The 22,742-nt window shown below is 33.6% G+C and overlaps 2 protein-coding genes across 2 annotated transcripts; both read right to left on the bottom strand.

Annotated features, from left to right (window-relative positions):
• Positions 1-1,846: 1,846 nt before the first annotated feature.
• Positions 1,847-3,135, bottom strand: LOC133289406 (protein SRC1-like). The gene is made up of 2 exons (XM_061487332.1): positions 2,706-3,135; positions 1,847-2,069 (listed from the first exon to the last, which is right to left on the bottom strand). The coding sequence occupies exon 1, from the start codon at positions 3,066-3,068 to the stop codon at positions 2,736-2,738; it is 333 nt and encodes a 110-aa protein (XP_061343316.1). The 5' UTR covers positions 3,069-3,135; the 3' UTR covers positions 1,847-2,069; positions 2,706-2,735.
• A 4,875-nt stretch (positions 3,136-8,010) lies between these two features.
• Positions 8,011-20,443, bottom strand: LOC133289413 (uncharacterized). Its single transcript, XM_061487342.1, has 10 exons — positions 20,382-20,443; positions 19,817-20,045; positions 18,646-18,747; positions 18,169-18,338; positions 16,892-17,025; positions 16,607-16,784; positions 15,528-16,083; positions 15,097-15,209; positions 14,712-14,964; positions 8,011-8,250 (listed from the first exon to the last, which is right to left on the bottom strand). The coding sequence occupies exons 1-10, from the start codon at positions 20,441-20,443 to the stop codon at positions 8,011-8,013; spliced, it is 2,037 nt and encodes a 678-aa protein (XP_061343326.1).
• Between the last annotated feature and the right edge of the window lie 2,299 nt (positions 20,444-22,742).

Here is a 22,742-nt window from a genome sequence, read left to right as displayed (position 1 = left end):
CTGGCTAAATGGCAAGACACACTCCATTGAAAACATAGAAAAGACACAGTCAGAAAATTTTTAGTATTGTTAACCGGTTTTCATAAAGTATGATAAAGGGTTATTTTAATATTTTTAACCAATATTTCCATCAATATTTTACCTTCAACCAAATATACACTCAGAAAATTTAACCCAATTTCCCTGGTAATATTTTGACATACCAAACAATTTTTTTTAAACTTTCCTACTAAAATCATTTTCCCGTCATATTTCTACTAAATTTGTTTTCCTGGTAAAAACAAATTTCTCTTAAACCAAACGCCCCCATTAATAGAATGCATTATTTCACGTGATGCCGTGAAATAGAGTTTTGCATACATGACTTGCCCGAAAGTATTTTTTTAGCTAAATTAATTGGGGAATGATTCGTTTACAAAATTTCTTTACAACTTTTTATAAATTACACTATGTACTCTCGGAAGTACATTGTGTAACCTAGTGTATTTCCGAGAATATATAGTATAATTTGTAAGAGTTTGTAAATAAACATTTTGTAAATATAACCTCTTCAAATTAATTATGTATATATTTTTATGATTTTAATTTTGTTTTAATTTATACATTTAAATTTAAAATATGCGTATACTACTAACTAATTTTCATTGCGTATTGCGTAGTTACTTAAAATAGAAACATATCATTTTTCTTGGGTATTCTAATTTCTATGAATACAGTTTGGGGAGTCGACTGGATGTAATATTGGGCCATTTGGATGGACTTATTTTCTTCTTCTCCAAAACCTGTTTTTCTTTAGGAAAAAAAAAAATTCACTACAAAGTCCGTTTGAATAATTGCTTTAAAAAAAACTTATTTTTTTTTTAAGCTAAAAATTTTAGCTTTTAACTTTTGTAAAAAATACTTTTAAAATAAGCGTAACATAAAAAATTATTTTTTTACAAGTTCATCCAAACAAACCGATATATTCATCAACATTAATGGACGGACACAAAGTTTGTGAAGGGATAATAATAAATTGGATTTAGATCATCTCATATGAAAAAAGTTTTCATATAATAATGTTGGGTTTTATAATTTTCATTTAACATGAAAATTCAAATTTTCCTACACACCCTTCGATTTCTGTGCTGATATAGATCCTACATATAATTTTTTCTAACACATGGGTCCCACATGTTTTTTATCTCTACAACATGAGAATTGAATTCTCATTTAATATGAGAAAATTAAACCCCAATAATGTTATTTAATAACAACTACTCATTTAAAAATTGTATATTTTCTTTCTATTATCTTATTATCAATGAGTGGTTGATCAAAATAACATAATCACTTTTTCATGTGAAAGTATACAATTCCTTGTAAATTCTAATCGCCTTTAGTTAGCTGATTGTTTCAATTTTCAATATATTGGAGTTTGGAAATCCATGATTCAACGCCACCTGAACTTGATGCTTACAGTATTATTGTAATATTCTTCTTCTTTTTTACAATAATATGACAAAATGATAGTGTGAATTGAAGAATACTTACAATATTAAGATAGATGAAAAAAAAAAATTGGATTAATAGATAGATGAAAACTAAATACTAACATTATAGTAGTGTCAGATCAAATATGAAAAACATATATATCAACGAGATTCGTCATGCTATATATTCAAGACGGAAGATAAGGAAAAATCTTATCGGCATACGTATCCTAGTATAAATTAACTAGTGTTATGCTGAATTTCAATGCATCGTAGTCTAAAAGTTTTCTCGGAAGATAAACATTTTGTTTTAAGCGATTGACCAATTGTGGTGTTGAAATAAGCAGTGTCATAATAATAACTTATCAACAAGATAATACTAATAATAGAAATCTTATTTATTAGGTTAATATAAAACCAAACACAACCAAAGCAGTGGAGTTTTAAAAACCAACCTAACCGCATATTATAAGCACTCGAATTAGCAACTAAAAACAAGCATAATTTCTCGTTGTTGTTTTTTTTTCCCCACTCATAACTAATAGAACATTAGAAGAAAAAGGAAAGACATAGCCCTCACTCTATGGTCCCATACACCTGCAATGATAGGCAGAAAAAAAAAATAACAAGTAAGTAATATACCACCCATTATTTTAAAATACAGAGATAGATGAAGGAGGAGATTATAACAAAATGCAAGTAATTTTTATCCAAAAGCATGATCAGATGTTGTTAATATTCCCCAATATACCTACACAGAAAATCAAATTTGACGAATAATCTCACAGTTATAAAATTTTACGTGACCAGAAAAAAAAAAAGAATTATTAAAAATGTCATCGGGAAAAGAAAAAAAAAAACCTACTACTCTATAGGCTAAAAATGAGATCTCCATACTCAATTATAGTAACTCAATTTGTGCAAGGTGCAAGGAAACTGATGGGGAAGGAAGGTTTGATCTCCATTAATATCATGGCATAAAATCTTAATTTTTAACCGGTTATATTTGTAATTAATTAATCTCATAATTAGCTCAAAAAATCAAACCTATTGAAAAATTTCAAGAAAATTACTCAGCCTCAAATAAATAATTATGATTGGTATAAAAAAAAAATCCCAACACCCAGGTTGTTAGAAGAAAAATATAATTTCAGAATTCATCATCCACGTTCAAAGAATAATGATGTAAAATATTGAGAGAGCATAAAAGAACAAAGAAAAACAAAAGTTTACCTTGACATAGAAGATGCAACGGGGGAAGATCTAATCACTGTCACTGCTGCTGCTGTCATGGCCATGATCATGGCCATGTTCATGTTTCTTCTTGTCCTTCTTCTTCTTCTTGTTCTCTCCATCTACCTTGTCATTGTCATGGTCACCATGGATCTTGTCCTTGATCTTGTCCACAAAGCCTTCCTTATGCTCTTCACCATGGTGCTCTGGTTTGTGCTCTCCATAACCATGATGCCCCTCCCCTTTGTGTTCACCATGGTGCTCTCCTTTGTACTCACCATGGCTCTCCCCCTTGTGCTCCTCCTCTTTCTTGTGCCCTCCCATATGGAGAGTCTCCTCAATCTTGTGCATGATCCCTGACATTGTCTTTGATTTTTCTCTCTTTTCAATGAGCTTCTCTTTTGTTTTGTTTTTTTTATCTGATTGTGAAGGAATCAATGGTATTTATAGGCAGAGAAGTGAAGAAAAAAAATGGAAACATTATTGATTTATTAGAAAATATTATCCACCATTTTTGAGGAAATTGCGGGAATTATCACTGATGCAAAATAGCCATCGGCTTATTTTTTTAAAATTTTTAAATTAAAACTTATTTGTAATAATTATTAAAATATAATACAACAAAAAATTTATTATCTATTAATTTTTTATTATCGAAGTTTTTGTAAAATATTTATGCATTACAATAAAATAAGAGTAAAGTCCCTTTTGAATCTCTGACAAAAAAATATGATCCCACTTTAGTCCCTTATAGAAAAGAATTAGTCTCGAGATCTTTATGAAATCGTGATCCCTCACAAATTCAAAAAAGACCCACATTAATTCCTCAAAAGGACTAAAATGGATCTACTTTGAATTTCATAAGAACTAGGTGATTAATTTTTTTTTGTAAAAGACTAAAATGATGATCATGTTTTTTTTGTTAGAGACTGAAAAGAGATTTTACTCAAAAAACAATACATCTTATTTTGTGGCTTTCAATTTGGAAAAATCATATTCGATGTTATTTTAGATAATTTTATTTAATGTCGGTATCATTTTGGATTGAAAAATTAAAAAATCAGAATGATAAAAACTATTATAATCCTAAAATAAATTAAAATTACAAACATACCATGATTTTCGTCCTAAAATGACATCGTTTAGACGAACATTAGATAAAATTATCTAAAATAATTATAAAAAAAAAAAACGAACCTTTCAACCGAGTTGGCAACAGAAATGCTATATTTTTATGGAAAAAAGGTGTGTCATATTTTAAATGACACATCTTACCTTCTTTTACTCTCACAAAGAGGTGAGATCTATATTTTTTAAAAAAATTCTCCTACTCTCTCTCATAATTTATCTCTTTCTCTCACTTAAGATAACACAATTTTATGTTCTTTAAAATGATATACAATTTTTCCTATTTTTATTTGTAAATGATTTCTATGGAAATGGAAGGTTGATCGATTCCCGATTAAAATTTTAAAACAGTCAATTAGACAATGACCTAGAAGAAGCTTTAGGCTTAAAAACAAACAGGTGTCAAGTGATCAAGGTTCAGACAAATTCAGTTGTTAAAGTTTGGACATCTGGAACCCAATTGTAGCTGTTTTGTATAATGAGGAACAGAACCTACTAAAAAAAGGAGATATTTGATGATGCTTATGAATTGCAAGGAATCAAGGATAAAGAGAAAATCTTCAAAGTTGGATATGGTAAGGTTATTATGCAAAATATCTGTCCAAAATGTTAGGTCCATTTAATAAGACAAGGCTTGCATTGTTTTCTAAAGATAATAATCCAGTATTCTAGATTCAAATTTGGGATGTAGTCCATTTGCATTTCATACTTCTTTTCCTCATTTCAAAAAAGAAAAAAAAAAGAGAGTAAAAACTTTCAACCAACTAAAGAGAAAAGGATAACTAAATGGGAAGGTATAGGCATAATTTTGTCAAAATACGTTTCCTCTCATTTGTTTCTAGTCCCTCTAATTTAAAAATAAAAATAAAATGTGAAGCACAAAATAGAAAAGACAATCTTATTTTCATAAAAAAAAAATTGTGATATTTTTTCTCAAAATATTTTCAAAAGTAAGATGAATCAAAGAGCGTGGCGGGGAATGCGGGTGAGGGTGACCCACCGACCATTATGGGCCATAAACGACGAATCTGAGGGAGGATAAGAAGGGGCCCATTAAAGGCTATGAAAAAAAATTTAGATTCGCGAAAATTTATATGATCATATTATATATGAGAAGTCATAACTATACAAAAGTGGATCAATGATAATAAAAGAAGAGAAAAAATATATTAAAATAGATAATTATAAAATCATAACTTTTGATTTATCTTTACATGATTACGATATTTTCACATGACCATATCATATTTTTTTTAAGATACATTTCCATGAAAAATATGACCGACTTTCCGCAAAATCGAGTAGAAAAGTGCATTCAAGATTTTTTAATTTTGTTGCCGACAGAGTGAGTTTTCAAATAATTTTAATTTATCAAAAAAAGATGTAATGGTCACATATTCTAGATCTGGAAATCATTATCCACTCATCTAGCCAAAACAAAATGAATGAATAATTTTTTATTCATCCGTATATAATAAAATAAATTTTGCTTAAATTAAATTAATCTTATATTATATTTTCTCATATATAATAAAGTAGCATATTTTCTTTAACATTTTTATAATACTCTGAAATTATTTACTTTCAAACATAATATCATTTTTTTTATGTATTACTTGATTAGAAAAAATGTTTGTCATTTTAAATGATATAACTTGTGTCATTTCACTCTCACAAAAAGATGGAACACACACCTTTATATTTTTTTTTGTCAACTCTCTTTCCTCTTTTATTTATTTTTTTCTCTTACTTAAAATGACATAATTTTATATCTTTTAAAATGATACACACTTTTCCCTACTTGGTTTTTCTTTAGAATTCCATGATTTTTATGCATTTTTAAATTTAATTTTTTTACATATTAATTTTTTATAAAATTTAAAAAAATTAAGTATTATCACTAAATTAATTATAAGAAAATTATTCGTATACATTAAATTTGAATAATATTTTAATTTTCTTAAATTCTCAACTTGTTTTTTAAAATAATGCATGCCATTTTTAACTTATTTTTTCAAAAATTATTATACTTTTGAGAATTTTAAAATTTTAATACATATTTTTAAAAATTTATAGAAACTTATTATTAATTAATTTTATTTCCTTATAAATTTAAAAATTTAACTAAATTTAAAAATATTCATACCATGTGTGAAATACTTACTGATTGCCTAAAATTTTATTATTTGACTTTTTGTTTTATATTTAGAAGATATTTGTGAAGAAGTATTTAATACATTTTGTTAAACACTTCTTGATTTTTTTGGGATAAAAAATAATTTTAATTATTAAAAACGAATTATATAATTTTTATCATTATATTATATTATATGATTTACTCTTGCTTTTAATTTTTAACTTTGATTTTCATAATTAATAACTTAAAAACAATTGTTAACAAATTTTCCTAATTTCTGTAATAGACTTATGAGTATTCATTATTAAATTAATATATCATAAATACTTTTTTTTTTTAAACTAATAAACATTTAATAACTTCTTTTTGGTAGATAACATTTAATAACTTAAGCTTATTTTTATTTTCCTCTGCACACAGCATAACAGCTTTCTTTAAAGAATACTTCTTTAGTGTTTAATTCGCTTTCATGACGCGTGGATGGATATAAACTTGCCGACAAGTGGGGAAGGAAGCACCACTCTCAGGAACACACCTGTCAAATTTTTATTTTAAGATATGTTCTGGATGAACATAATATGGATTTGTTCTGATCCTGAATATCTTCTTGAAGTATCCACCCCTATATATACTACTAGTTGGAGTAGTTACATTAGACGTGGATAGAAGGTGGTTATCTTGAACGTGGATGAAAGGTAAGTCCCACCTCATGGACTAATAAGTGAAAGAACTGACTCATAACCCGGGCACAATTATCCTGGGTTCTTCCAACCCGTATCCGAGTATACTAACCCGGAACAGAATACAATATATTTTGACAAAATATTATTATTCACTTACCCAAAAAAAACAAAAATTAATCTTTAACCAAGAATTTTTATACATATAATATAACTGTGAGTGTGAGACTAATTTTTCACCAAGTAAAATTCATTTGTAACGAAAATTTATCTCCGCAGCAAGTAACCAACCTTGAGTATGACTATTATAAAAGAATGTACTAAATTGAAATGAAATTTAAGTCAAGTCATTTAATTTGATATTTAACAGTAAGGGATTTTTTTATTCGGAAATCATCATTTTTAGGAATATGATGGGAAGATGAGTTCTCTGGTAATATTATCAAAAAAGGTATTTGGTAGACTAAAATATTTTCAGAAATATTAGGTTAATTTTCTTAATGTTATGTTTAATTGTATTAAAAATTTTCTTGCCATAGAAATCTTAAAATACCACCCACCCTCTGGATAGTATTCAAAGATGGTATTTTCAAAAAAATTTACACACAAAATAAAATTTCGAGAAAATCAGATTTTCGATAAAATTTTAAAAAATTTGTACCAAATGTGAATAAATATGATTACCACTCTCAGTTTCACGAGAATTCTAAAAAATAAATCGTACCAAACAGTAAGTGTTTTGTGCATGTATGGCATCTCGTTCAAAATTTAATAATTTGTCCATATTTATTGAGGTTGACATAACAAATCCCTTTTTTCTAAATTATTAATACACAATCCCTTGTTGTTAGTAAACAAGATGTTTTATTCCACGTAACATTAGTTATTTACTAAATTAATAAATAAAAAAATAGTTCAAGTCTTGTAAAACGAAATGCCACAAGGAAAATAGGAAAAACCCACTGTTATGTTTACTGTGTATCTTCAAGGAGTTGACGCATAGAACTTTGGTTTTGTACAGTTGGAGAGGTGCAAAACTGGACCAAATCTCTAATTACACTAACTAAATTCTAACTAATCAAACTCTTAACTAGCTCTAACCATAGTAATACTTTTATCATTCTCATATACTATAGAGTTTATTGAAACAGGAGAAGCAAGAAATGCAATGAAACAACCAAAAGGCTCAACTGTGTAGATGAGTTTTATACATGTATCTTCAGTGTCTTCTATTGTCATGTACACTGATTAGTTCCCTTTATTCCCAAGCAAGGCATCTACTGCTTTTTACACAGAGTCTATTGTGGGGCAAAGAGTGAATTAAGAACTATTTAGCACCATCTTGTGGATGGGGGAAGGTTCATAGCACCATACTTTCCTCTTTATTAGTGTCAGGAACATTGTCTACTACACGAATAGGGACGATTGGAATTGAGTCCCACCATTCCTTCAACCGTCTATTCCCTGTTCCAGAAGACTTAGCTATCTTTGATGTCATTGTGAAGCTTTGCACAATGATAGCCATTAGGAAGAATTTGAATGGAATTACTGCAAATAAGACTGCCAACCCACTCAATGCCACCATCACTGTATTTGCATGCTGCCACATGAACAAGGACTTGTGTTTATTAAAACCAGGAAGACAAAAACAACTGTGAATTGTAACACAGTTTATAGGATAGAGGCAGAAAAAACAATTGTAAATTGTAATACTCAGCATTTTTAGGATTGAAGAAGCAAAATGCATAAGCCTCGTAGTTAGCATTTTCAATTGAAAGAAAGCATCACACCTCAAAAAAGATAGAAAAAATTTTAGTCTTATTCCAGCCTAGAAGGAAGAAAACAATCTTATATATAAAAGAAAAAAAACTTAAGTTTAATTAATACGGCCTGTGGATTATACATCTGTCCACAGTCTCAGTACTCATATTATTGGCCAAAAGTTCATTAATTCTATTCATTTGTTTTAGTTTTGTATCTAAAAGAAGGGAGGATATTCTTACTAAAAAAAACACACACTACCGACTCACTACCTATCTAATTATCATTGGATCAGCAATTTTTCTATTTTCAGAAACTTTTTAACATTCTCTCTCTCTCTGATCTAATGGTGATTAAATAGGTAGTGAGTTGGTAGTGAATTTTTTTGATAGTAAGAATATCCCCCTTCTAAAAGAATAGTTTTGTAACGGAAGCAGAAGCAAATTAGAATAGATTCAATACAAAGGACATGTCCCTTTGTCTTAAGGCAATATTCAGTTTGTGAAATATGAGTTCTGTTAGAGATATATAGAATCATTAAGTAGTTTCACTGTTAGGAATTGACCTAACAAGAGAAGAACAGAGAAACAAGAGAAAGAAAAATAACCGATTGTATATTCTGAGTAGTAATTCCTATGCTACAATGTGTGTCTTATATGAATCGATCTGTACTTATCCTATGACCACGTATTACGGTTAACACAGCCAATACAGAAAGTGTTACTACTAAAGGCATATGTGTGCCACACACACAATACATCATCTACTTCTATGACACGTTTCACATGCACCCACTTAAGCTAAGCCACGTAATCTTTCAATCTCACTGAAGGCTGCTTTTCTCTCCTAGAGCTTCTTCTTGTAACATTCCCTTCCTCTTCAAATATGGCCTTGTCCTCAAGGTTCAAAGAGGGATAACAATGCTGCAAAAACTCCTCTACTTCCCAGGAAGCGTCTTCCGGCACAGAATTGGTCCATTGAATCAAATACTGACGTTGTGGATTTCCTCTGACATGAACAATGCGCTTGGCCAACACTGCCAATGGAACTTGCAGTGGTCTGTTCTCCTCTGCCCTGGAAGGAAGGGGTACAGGCTGCTTGTCCAAATTTCCACGGAATGGCTTGAGTAAAGAGACATGGAAGGTAGGGTGAATCTGACAATCAGGAGGTAATTGCAAACGATAAGGTTGCAATTTCACCCAAACTAATTCCCCTGCCTCAAACGAACGATCCTTCCTGTGTTTATCACTTTGCATTTTCATACGGTTTCTAGCTTGCAGTAGCTGAGATTTTAGCCGTGAGAGGATTTCATCCCTTTGCACCAATAAGGCCTCAATTGCCTCCACCTTTATTAATCCTCTAGGACAAGGAGGAATATGCATAGGTGGCTTACCAAAGACAGCAGTGTATGCAGCCATACCAATGCTTGAATGCACACTTGAATTGTAATGGAATTGTGCCCATCCTAGAAATTCTGACCAGCAATTCGGTTTTTCGTGACAGAAAGAACGCAAATACTGTTCAAGATAACGATTAGTTACCTCAGTTTGCCCGTCCGATTGCGGATGATATGCGGAACTAGTGTGCAATGAAGTTCCACTTAACTTGAATAGTTGTGACCAAAACTGACTCACGAATATAGGATCTCGGTCAGTCACTATTGATCTAGGAAAGCCATGATTGTAAACTACTAACTCGCAAAAGAGTTTGGCCACCGTTACTGCAGTAAAGGATTGAGGCAATCTGCCAAAATAGGCAAATTTTGAGAGCCTATCAACTATAACTAGAATAGTTGAGTATCCTCGAGACATAGGTAATCCCACAATAAAATCCATAGACAAGTCTTCAAACACCCCTTCTGGTACAGTTAAAGGTTGCAGTAGTCCACTCGGTTTGCTCGTTTCATATTTAACTTGCTGACAAACCAGACATTGAGCCACAAAATTTTTCACATCTTTTCTCATGGAACTCCAATAAAAAGTGGCAGAGAGCCGAAGGAACGTGCGCAAAACCCCTGCATGCCCTCCCACTAGTGTAGCATGATATTCATGAATCAGAATTGGAATCAAAGAAGAATTGGAGCTTAATAAAAAACGGTTACTATGGAACAGGATACCATCCTTAATTGACAATGAACTATCCGCTCCAGGATCAGTTTTAAATTTTTCATGACATTGTAACAGATAAGGATCTTGTGAGTTTTTCTTCCTTACTTCCTCAAGAACATTAAAGACCGGTTCTGAAATCAAGGTGTGCAGCCCCCCCTCATCATGCACTCTTGACAACGCATCTGCTACCACATTACTACTGCCCTTTTTGTACTCAATTGTGAATGAGTACCCAAGCAATTTACAGAGGTATTTTTGTTGCTCTGTTGTCTGGATGGTCTGATTCAGTAGCTCCTTTATACTCTTATGGTCAGTCCTAATCACAAAATTGGAGCCCAGCAAGTATTGTCTCCACCGTTTAACAGCAGCCGTAATAGCATACAATTCTCGTACGTAAGTGGAAGAGTTAGCCATCCTCATTCCCAACTTTTTACTGAAGAAAGCTAGAGGTCTTTCCTGCTGCAAGAGTACTGCTCCTACTCCACTGCTTGAAGCATCTGTTTCGATGACAAAAGGAAGAGAAAAATTTGGTAAAATTAATATTGGAGTCTTACTCATGGTTTCCTTCAAATGATGGAATGCTGAAGTTGCTGCCTCGGTCCACACAAATTCTTCTGAACCCTTGAGCAGATCTGTTAGTGGGGCCGCGAGCATGGCATAATTCCTTACGAAACGACGGTAATAACCCGTGAGACCCAAAAATCCTCTCAATTGTTTCAGATTACAAGGCAAGGGCCACTCCATCATGGCTTGAATTTTCTTCGGGTCGGCATGAACTCCTTGGCTGGATACAACATGACCCAAATATTCTATGGACACAGCTCCAAATGAGCACTTAGACACCTTCACGAAAAATTTATGTACCTGCAAACAACTCAAAGCAGTAGCCAAATGCTCAACATGTTCTTCCATAGATTTACTAAAGACCAATATATCGTCGAAGAATACAATTATAAATCTGCGTAAATGAGGCTTGAACAGCTGATTCATCACGGCTTGGAATGTAGCAGGAGCATTAGTCAAACCGAATGGCATCACTAGGAACTCATAGTGGCTCTCATGGGTTCTAAAAGCTGTTTTTTCCACATCTTGAGGCAGTACCCTAATTTGATGGTACCCTGCTCTTAAGTCCAATTTGCTAAAAATTCTAGCTCCCCCTAACTCATCTAGGAGCTCATCAATGGTTGGAATGGGAAACCTGTCCTTCACTGTGATGGCATTCAATGCCCTATAATCTATACACATTCTCCAAGTGTCATCCTTCTTACGCACTAAGAGAATAGGAGATGAAAAAGGGCTCTGGGAGTGCTGTATTAAACCAGCTGCCAGCAATTCAGTCACTTGTCGCTCTATCTCTTCCTTCTGATGGTGGCCATATCGATATGGTTTAACATTCACAGCCCTTGATCCTTCTACTAGATGTATAGTGTGATCCCTGCCCCTAAAAGGAGGAAGCTCATGTGGAATCTGGAATACTTCTTGATACTGCCACAAAACATCCCACAATTTATCAGGAATCACCTCCTTAATAGCCTTCAGTTCACTTCCCAAACCACTAATACTGTTTTCTGTATGCTGCAACAATGCCAAGCAACTCAGCTTCCTGCCATTCATGTAATTCACCATGCCGTCGGATTCATTACTTCCCTTATTTCCCTCCAACAAAACATGTCGTCCTTGCCACTGAAATTCCATTGAAGAGCTGACATAGTCATGGGTGACCTTGCCAAGGGCCGCCAACCAAGGCATTCCTAAGACAATGCTAAGGTCACAAAGCTCCAACACCCATAAATCAATGGTGAACTCATGACCTTGTAAATTGATTAGTACCTTAAGGCATTTCTTATCAGTGGACAAAAATTCCCCATTACCTAAGAATACTCTTATTCTTTTGGAACGAGTCATAGGTAAGCACAAGTCAAGGGCTACCTGTCGGTCAAGGAAATTATGTGTACTTCCAGAATCTATCAACACAGGAAACACACGATCCTTAATAATTGTTGTGAACACCAAAGAACGTGTGCCTGAATGATCAGCCAGGGCATGAAGAGCACCATCCTGTGAGTTTTTATTGCTGCTGGTCGAATACCATACAATCTCTTCTTCCTCCTCTAAACCTTTGTGTACTTCATCAACATCTCCCACCATTAAAAACAACTTGTTTTTACACTTGTGCTTAGCATGCCACTTTTCCTCACAGTAATAACAAAGTCCCAACTCACGCCGCTTATGCAAATCTGCATGAGAGAACTTCTTCATATTGGTAGGAGCAGGTAATGCCAATAACGGAGTAGGAGCAGGTAATTGAGGCACAGTGGGCTTTGGAAGGTTTATTGGAGGTACTGAAGTCGATCCAATAGAAGAACCCCCAGCGTCATGAGAAGAAAAATTCTTAAAGACAAATTTCTTACCACCCGCAGAAAAGGAAGCACGAAGTTCGGTATGATGATCATCATAAGCCAATGCTTGTTGCATTGCTTGATGCAAATTCATCGGTGATCTGAGTTGCACTGCGCTTCAGAGTTCAGGTTGAAGACCGGAGACAAAAAAACTCAGATATAAATCATCACCCAACCCTGGTACCTGGTTAAGCAACATCTCAAATTGCTGTATATACTCACGAAGGGTACCCAATTGAGTCAATTTGGACAATACACCCTTAAGATTCGTATAAGCAAGGCTCCGAACCGCTCACGCAGCAACCTTGTCAAATCTGGCCACGAACCAATCAAGCCACTATTATACATCCACTGGTACCACCCTAATGCCATACCTTCCATGCGCAACCCAGCCATAGGAACCTTGAACTCTTCCGGAATTTGTTGAAGAACAAAGAACAATTCAGTCCGAAAAATCCAATTATTAGGGTCCACACCACTAAACACAGGAATCTCCAAGCGAATTGCCTTGGATACGTTGCGGCCATCCACTTGTGGATGAATTGGTGGAGTGCGAAAAGGAGGATCGCGATGACGTGCATCCATGGCCATCACCGTGGTATTGAGTTGCTGTAATTGAGAAACCATCAACGCTATTTGATTCTGATAATCAACCAAGCGAGTTTCCACACGGGAAAGGTGCGATTGATTGTCAGTCAACCGAGTATCTACACGTTGTTGGAACGTGTTGAATTCCTCCGCAAGATCCTGAACGCGCATTTCGTCAAACAGGTGGAGTTCAAGTGAAAGCACCAGTTGTTAGGAATTGACCTAACAAGAGAAGAACAGAGAAACAAGAGAAAGAAAAATAACCGATTGTATATTCTGAGTAGTAATTCCAATGCTACAATGTGTGTCTTATATGAATCGATCTGTACTTATCCTATGACCACGTATTACGGTTAACACAGCCAATACAGAAAGTGTTACTACTAAAGGCATATGTGTGCCACACACACAATACATCATCTACTTCTATGACACGTTTCACATGCACCCACTTAAGCTAAGCCACGTAATCTTTCAATCTCACTGAAGGCTGCTTTTCTCTCCTAGAGCTTCTTCTTGTAACATTCACCCACCAACTTAAGTTTTTGGGTTGAATTGGTTCTTTACATAATATCAGAGTCTCGGTGTCACAATTCGATCCTCACGCCCCTTTCACTTTCTCTTGTGGAATTTCTTAACACAGGTAAGTGAACCTGTGCATTGTCCACCCTTCAAGCCCAATGATCTCTCATATGAAGAGACGTGTTAAAGATATATAAAATCATTAATGTAACATTATCCACCAACTTAATCTTTTGAGTTGAATTGGTTCTTTATAAGTTCTATTACACATCCGTCCACTGGGAACAAAATTAGAAAGATAGAGAGAGATTAGAGATAGAGAGGACATTGGAGGTAAAAAGATTAGGGAAAGAGAATTAAGGATGATATTAAACATTAGGAGGGAGACTTGAATTATTTTTTTCTTCCCTTATGTGCTCAGGGGCTGAAAATTTATAAAATTACAATTTCAAATGAAATCCTAATTTGAATTAAAAACTAAAACACTCATAAGTCATAAGATAATTACTAATACGATAATTTAAACGACTAATATAATAACAAACAACTAGGGTAAGGGAATAAGAATCTTGATTACTACACAATCATTCCAAAAATGCATTTTTATATGTGAAGACTTAAGATCAATCATCACCAAATTAAAATCTAGATAAATACCGGGAATAAATATTACAAGAAAGTACCTTGTCAGCCTTCGAAATAAGTATTGACCATATCTTTAGCATTGCTATGTTTGCTATCTGCATCATCTCATGAACAGTGTATAATCCCTGCTGAGCTGAGACAATGCTCTCCATCGTAGACTGATCAGAAACCATACTGGATCTACTGATTACTATCTCATTGCATTTCTCATTAATCTTTTTTTGTCTTGCCTCAAGCATCTTTACTATTATCCAAATCAAGAAACCTGCAATTGCCTTACCAACCCACTCCCTGGATTGTCTACGTGATGTTATATTCTTTCATGTCTAGCAAAACTAACTCATGAACTTGGAAAATATTTAAGCATATAACACAAATTGACAGGTATATGAGCAAAAAAAGAGTAAAGAAATAAGAACTTACATATAGGTGATTATCAGGGATGCAGCCAGAACAGCAAGGGTAATTATTGGCCTTTCCCATGTGAAGATTTCTTGAAACCAAGGAACCACATTTTTAAGTGGCTTTAGCAGTTCCTACACAATAAAATCAGCAAACAATGGTTGAGCCTCAATTCCTTCTACTTTAGGATAATCCTGCTATCTGATTCTCCAGACAAGAATGAGTTAAAAACATCTTAAGACACTTTTTCAACATTAATTATTCCGTCATGTTGAACTTGAAACTCCCATTGCCCAAAGTAAAAAAAGAAATGGTTAGAAATGTATGATAATATACTTTCTGCCACAAGTAAACAACTCCATTTTGTACAATCATGTGCTATTATGCATCACTACTCACTAGAGATCGGCAATTGAGGATACATATGAGTTTTGTTTAGGTTTAATCCTTACCGTTAGAACCATAACACTGTCGATGACTCCTTCCTCCTTTATTTCTTCAGTGGTAGCTTTAGCAATGAGAACTTCCTTTTCTTCCTCTCTAGATTGTTTGATAGCAGTCTCCAATGAGGGACTATCATCTGAAACACTAACACTTCCATCTGCTTGACTTGCCTCTTCTACTATTACATCAGAAACTATGGACCTAGAAATGTTCATACTCCTAAGGATAGAACTTGCACTACATGAATGTCCAGTATTGACATTTTTTAGGCTATTAGCGAGCTCTTCTAGCACATAGTCTCCCTTTGGTATCTCATTATATAAGGAAAATATTAGGAATTTTGTTGGGACAGGAGGTGATATTCTGAGCATTTCTCTTGCTGCATGCAGCCTTATGATTCCCAATATTGTCCTTGCATGCATTTCCCACGTTTGTATTGGGCAATTTATCTTGTACTTCGATAAAAACTGGTGGAGAAACATTATTTCCCTTATCAGTGCAAGCCAATGGTCACGTCTAGTGGAACTGGTAAGCTCGGGAAACTCCAGTACAATTTCCTCTGATCTAGAAAATTCAGAAGAAAAATTTATTCATATTAGTGAAAAACTGAAGATTAGTTATCCTTCTTTATTTTATATTACATTAAGGTGGTATGAACGACTCCAAATCTGAATTAAAAACATGATCATGTTGAAGCCATAAAAATAACTGATAATACTCAAGAGGCTAGAAAACAAGATATTAATTGTCCCAGTTCGTAAACTTTTGGATTGAGTATCTTTCAGACCATTTTGATACACATCACATATAGAATTCCACAAATCCTATGATCCTTCAGGAATTTAGTTCATTTAAAAGATTGTGATGATAGTAAATTGCAGTTTGATGTTTGAGCTTCAGTCAGAAACTTTAAGGGTTACCTAGCCGAATTCGTAGAAGCCAAGTGTTTATGTGAACTGTGAACAATATCTAAGCATGCACACATATTTTGTGCATATTTTATCCTTATTATAATGTGCATTTTTAACATATAGAGCTCCAAAATAGAAAAGGATGATGATAAAAACTGCTATGCTGGTGTCCTTACAAATCAGTTGAATTGTAGACTATGGCTTTGTCATAAAGTTGAGCTCCCCAGGGACCCGTGACAGCTGGTTCAACACTCTGCTCAATGTCCTTGCAGAGGTCTATTTTGATAGCATCTTCATACTTTATTACTCCCGAAGCCTCAAAGTAAAGAGAATAATTGGTGAGTGTAAGCCTACCTGGCAATTAAAATCAAAGCACATTCACATTTTTATATGCTAAATTAATTTAGTGGATTCTAATGAACTATAAAAGTTAACAGTCAGAGATAGACCAAACTGCAGACCTGGCCAACTTGTTGATCCAATGTGGCGAACTACTCTCTGAGAACTGGCTGTTCCTTCTACATGTAATATGTATTCGTCATCAGCCAGTTCCACGCCATTTGGTGTTGCCTGTTTCTGCAAATGTCTTGTGCACCTATGGAATCATGAATTTAGAAAACAAGTTTAATAAGAATGTGGACTTCTACTGCATATGAATTTTATCTGTATCAAGAGGCATATTCTGGTTTCAGTATTAAAATGAACCCACATCCTAGAGGCTAAAAGAAGTTCCTACTTTTCTAAATGTCAAATATCTTGAAGGAATTCTACCCTTTAATAGACTACAATCTTTAAATTGTTGTTTGGTCCACTATATAATCATTAGGAAGTTCTATATCAGTTCAGAATTTTATGAATACCAATATAAATTTAAACGGTTATAATCAACATTCAACATTATCATAACCATTGCACTGACATGTGACATGCAGTTAATCTAGCTCGAGAAAGAAGAAAAATGCCAGATCTAAATTTGCGCATGAAGATTGGCCTCTACCCGAAGTTATAAGCATCCATTATTGCAGAAAGAATAAAGTCTTCCCCTTCTGTCCAATCGAACCAATAACTATTCAATTTTCTCTTTTTATTATACGGAAATAAAGGCAATCACAATGTCTATAATATTGTTGAGTCAATAAATATACATGCCAAGAACCAGCTCCAGTAAAAGCCTAAAAACTAAGTATTTAGTTGAAGATAAAAGTTGTTCTATATATATCTGACAGGCTTCTTCACAAGAAGAAAAATAGACAGGCCAATTAAACCTTATACTGAAATTAAGCTCTTATTAAAAGAATTGGGACAGCAAGGATCAAACTCAATGGCAAAAACCAATTCTTCTAAAAGCATAAGTTATTAATCAAATGCACTAGATTGGTTTTGTAAGTCTAACAATATCTAATAGTTCCCTAATCATGTTATGTTTTTATCACTCTTTTTTATATCTTTTATTATTTCAGTAAGAAACCGTTGCTTTTACCAACTAGTGTAGACCTTAATGCTTTGTTGGCATCCTAGATCTCCAAACAGCTTGGATATTTCATATCCTGCATATTTTATATGTTAATGTACCAAATATGCCAAGATAGCCATCATCTACTACATCAAACATTGTGTCAAACAGCATTCCAAATGAAGCCTAACAAGAGCAGGAGGGTTTTCATAGCTATTATACTTTTGAACTCCAGATGCATGCAAGTGGAACAGAAAATTATCTTTCATCAGATCAATGCATTACTTGTCCATTTCTTTTAAGAACATGTCGTATCCTGGAAAATGTAGTCGGAGGCCTGTTGGTGCTGTTAGTGTTTCAAAAGTAAACCTTCCATTTGCTACGTCTGCAACTAACGGAACTAACGATCCCAACCACACAAATGCATCTTCTCCAACATCGGGCTCATTACTAACCTGGCAAGATAGTTTATGACATATGATTAGAAAAGAAAATGTACGTAAAAGATGCCAGTAACAGTCAAAAGTACATGTACCTATAATCCTAAATATTCTATGTACTTATATCAAACTGTCTTGGTTTCAATCCAAGAAACATCAAACATCCTTTTTTAAAGAGAATTGCAAGGACTAATTCAGTCTCTCACATTTAGAAGACAAGAGCAGCAGAAGAGGGAGTAAAAGGGGAAAGGGGGGAGCTTATATACCCATCATCTATACTCTGTAATAACATAAAAAAAATGAGGGGAAAAGATTCTCTTACAAGAAGGGGCATGATGTCTGAATAAAAAAGAGGGATATCTTCCAGTTCTTGAGTGGCGTTTACAGTTATCTTCTTTTCTTCTTTCTCCTTTGCTACATTTTCCTGCAAACCTCAAAAAGCCTCACAATATAATGCCATGTAATCTGATTAATTACAGAAGAAGACACAAAACAAAAGCTTTAGTTCAAAATTTTATTTAGATATTAAAGGTGATAATGCTGAAGTTGAGATCAAGCAGGACCAGATACTTGTTTGCACCTCTCCCCATCACCAAACCACTGGCTAATGTCCAATGACCCATGATTACAAACCATGCAGTTTCCAGAGCCTACTTCATTTTCTAGATGTAATTTCATTTATCTTGTGGCAACAGAATTTGTTTGGTAAATAGCAACCGATGCTTCATGTGATAGCCAACTAAACTTATTACTAAAATACTGAAGAATAAGACCATGATCAATGACTGCAAGATAATTTGGGCCCCTCACAGATTTGCCAAAGGCTCATAAACCTCACTCTTTATATTTTGAGAAGGATTCTATAATGGTTTTGAAGAATGAAGCAGCAATTTATCAATGCAAAACAATATCCAATTTTATCTGTGTCACTTTGCCACCACAAATTTTGGAAATGGGAGAAAGAAAAGGATGACAGTTAATTCTAACTTTTTCGTCAATGAACACGTTCCAATCACAACATTCTCAACTTAATAGTACATTTTTTTTTTTTTGAGATATTCTAATTGGTAAGCGACCAGTCTAATTCAGGATGGATCCCATGATTAAGGCTTTAAACTCCTCTCATAGAGGATACTGGGAGGATTGAATACATGCTCTCACCCCACCTACTCACTTATTAGTACTTTTTCATCATATTTGAACTACTCTCTTTGTCTTTTAGCATTCCATATATAGAGAATACAGGGCAGTGCTGCCTCATATAAATTTTTACCTTTCTGTTCCTCATTTCCCCGTCAATAAATTTATAGTGCTTCTTCAGACCATGATAATCAGATTCACTTATTTTACCATGATCATGATGTTCATCAATTATCTCGAACAATTATTAACAGCTTATTTCAATAATGTGCGTTTTGTACCAAAAACAAAAACCAAAAAAAAAGAAAGAAAGAAATATGTGAGTGTGAGTGTTAGAGAGAGAATATGCACACCGTAGGATTGTCTTCATCATAGTAGCTAGGTCTCTCCCAAGCAAGCATCATGTCATAAGTCAATCTGCTAAATGAGCCATCATTGATCTTTTCCTCTATGTTGTGGCACATTTCATTCAAAGCCTTTCCACTACAAAATTCAACTAATTTTCTGCAGTACTCTCCCTTATCAGGGCTCCATACTCCTTCAAAATCTTCCATCAATTTCTCTACGGGAATGTCCAGTTCCCTAAGTAATACAAGTATTAAGTATATTCAGACATAGTGTATTCAATAGTTAATTAACACATTTGCATGCTATGATTAGTTCCTAGCTTTGACATGAACATAAAAAGAAAAAAACAAAAAAACAAAATTTGGAATTGGCTCCATTTGTCTAAATTTTTCCAAGTTTTAGGAAAACAAACCAAACCATATAGAGAATTTTTTTTCTTTTTAAAGCTATTTTCTACAAGGAAATCAACACTATACATTATTATTATTATCACGTTACATATTATTACGAAGTCACTTTTTCATAGCAAATGTGAAATGTACGAGGTTAATAGGAGGCAGAGATTATTACTGTGCACATCTCTTGACGACGTCCTCGGCAATGGAGGACAGGTATTTGAGCTTCATCGCCATAACCGTACGTTGTCGTTTCCCTCTCTCTCTCTCTCTCTCTCTTTCTCACTGAGTAACGTAAGGAGACACCGAAAACAGAAAGGTTCGGTTTAATTAGTAGAAGAGAGGCTTATACGTGGGGAGGCTTAATGGACGACACGTCGTATTGGTCATGCAACGCAAGCATGCAACACCTGCTTCATCATCTATCAAATTCTCCTTAGCGGTACAAGCCTTTCCCCCGTAAGAACTTAACATGATAATATGAATAGAAAATTGAGTTATTAAAATTGCATGTGAAGTGGTGAGAAATTATATAACTTAATGGGTAATGTAAGGTTAACATGTGAAAGTTATAAATTGTGATTGTGAATTAGGTCATATAGTATTATCAATTGCATAAATTGGTAGTAAATAAATAACACATGAGATGCATGATTTAATAACGATGCAAATCGGCTATGATGTATAAAGTGTCATGGAGTTTCTCATATTAAATTTTAAATTTTTACATGACAAAATGAAAATTTTGTATGTGTTTCTCTTTTATAGGTTTTCATGTTAACGGGGCGGGTCAGGCTGAGTCTGGTTTTGGTCTTAAAAAATCAAGACTGTGTTTAAATATGTGAGTCTGGCCTAGCCTGTTACGTATTATTAATATAATTATCGGCATGTAGCCTGATTTATTTATAAAAAATAAAAGTCTGATTTAGTCTGTTAGCCTATTAGAAAAATTAAGACAACAAAAAATTATCCAAACAGAATATACGATCAAAAGCACTAATAATTCCACAGAGATTCATAAATTCAATGGGGTGAAATGGATTGAAGAGAGAAAGAGGATTATTATGAGTAGTATAAAAAATATAAAATAAAAATAAATGTTAGTATACTAGGACAGCTTGAGAGGCTTTAAGGTCGAACTTTTGAATTAGAGTCTGAGGCCTTTTGGTTAAACAAGCTTTTATACAAGTCCAAACTTGGTTCCAACAACAAATTTTATATATGTAAGCATAGATCTTCATGAGTGGGGTCAAAAGTCCCTGAAAGTCCCATGGTTCGTTTACCACCCCTACTCATATACATGAAAATTTAACAAGAGACGACATTTTCATATTATTATTTTTCTTAACAATGCACCTGTGATAGAATTAATAAAATAATTTTAATGAATTGTCTATTTGAAATTTAGCGTTTAGATCTCTACAAGAAAATTAGTTTTCAAAGACGGTTATATTTGCATTTTGAGACTGTTCAAATCGCCTCTAGATGCTTGTTCGGCAGTTCATGAACTGCCTTGTTTACCATCGTCGCAAGGCAAAATGTGGCGATTTTCACAAACCGCTGAAATAACCATCTCCACATGACAATCTGAGGCAATTGAAATAACCGCCTCCACATGACAATCTGAGGTAGTTAAAATAATCACCTCAAAATGACAATCTGAGGCGGTTATTTTAACCGCCTCCAAATAACGTGTAATCGCCTCCAAATAGTTAAAATTATATAAATTTTTGATATTAAATTTTTTATTTTTAAAAGTTAATATAATTTTTATTTTTATTATAATCTTCGACAATGATTAGTTAATATAATTTTTTTTATTTTTAAAAATTATTTTCAAAAGTTAATATAATTTTTATTAGTTGAATATAAATAGCTTATTGAATTTTGTATATGTGTGTGTTAGTGTGGGTTGTTATATAGAAGTGAATGGAGAAGGAGGAACAAGGGTCATCCAATGTGGGACTTCAAAGTGAAGGTGAGATGGGTTTTTTCAATGTGCAACAGCCATCTTTGAAAATTCACATATAATACGAGATAATTCAACTTAAAATCTGATCAATCAAATTAAAATATTACAAGAAAAGAACACACTGACTAAATTTGAGGATGATCCAACGGCTGAACAAAGAGATCTCCATCTTTGAATCTTATTTTCCGATAGACCATGAATCGCCTTTAAATGTGCTTTGGAGGCGGTTATTTTAAAAACCACCTCTAATGTATATTTTGATGTGGTTGACATGAAATCGCCTCCAAATATGTACTAGATGCAGTTAAAATAACTGCCTCATTTACCATTCTGAGACTGTTACATTAAAATTGTCTCTAATTGTTACATTTGGAGGCGACGATACCTCAACCGCCTCTAAATGGTCATTAGGGGCAGTTATTTTAACCGCGTCTAATATGCATTTGGAGGCGGTTGTGGCTTAACTGCCTCTAAAGGTAGCAATTAAAGGTGGTTTAACTGTAACCGCCTATGAATGGTCAATGATAACCACCTCTAATATACATTTGGAGACGGTTTCACATC

The sequence above is a fragment of the Gastrolobium bilobum genome, unplaced genomic scaffold (assembly GCF_033153095.1).
Source record: "Gastrolobium bilobum isolate Gb01-03AN ecotype WA unplaced genomic scaffold, APGP_CSIRO_Gbil_v1 utg3711, whole genome shotgun sequence".
Classification (NCBI taxonomy): Eukaryota; Viridiplantae; Streptophyta; class Magnoliopsida; order Fabales; family Fabaceae; genus Gastrolobium; species Gastrolobium bilobum.
Note: the sequence above shows the minus strand (reverse complement) of the source record. Positions and strands in the feature narration are given on the sequence as shown.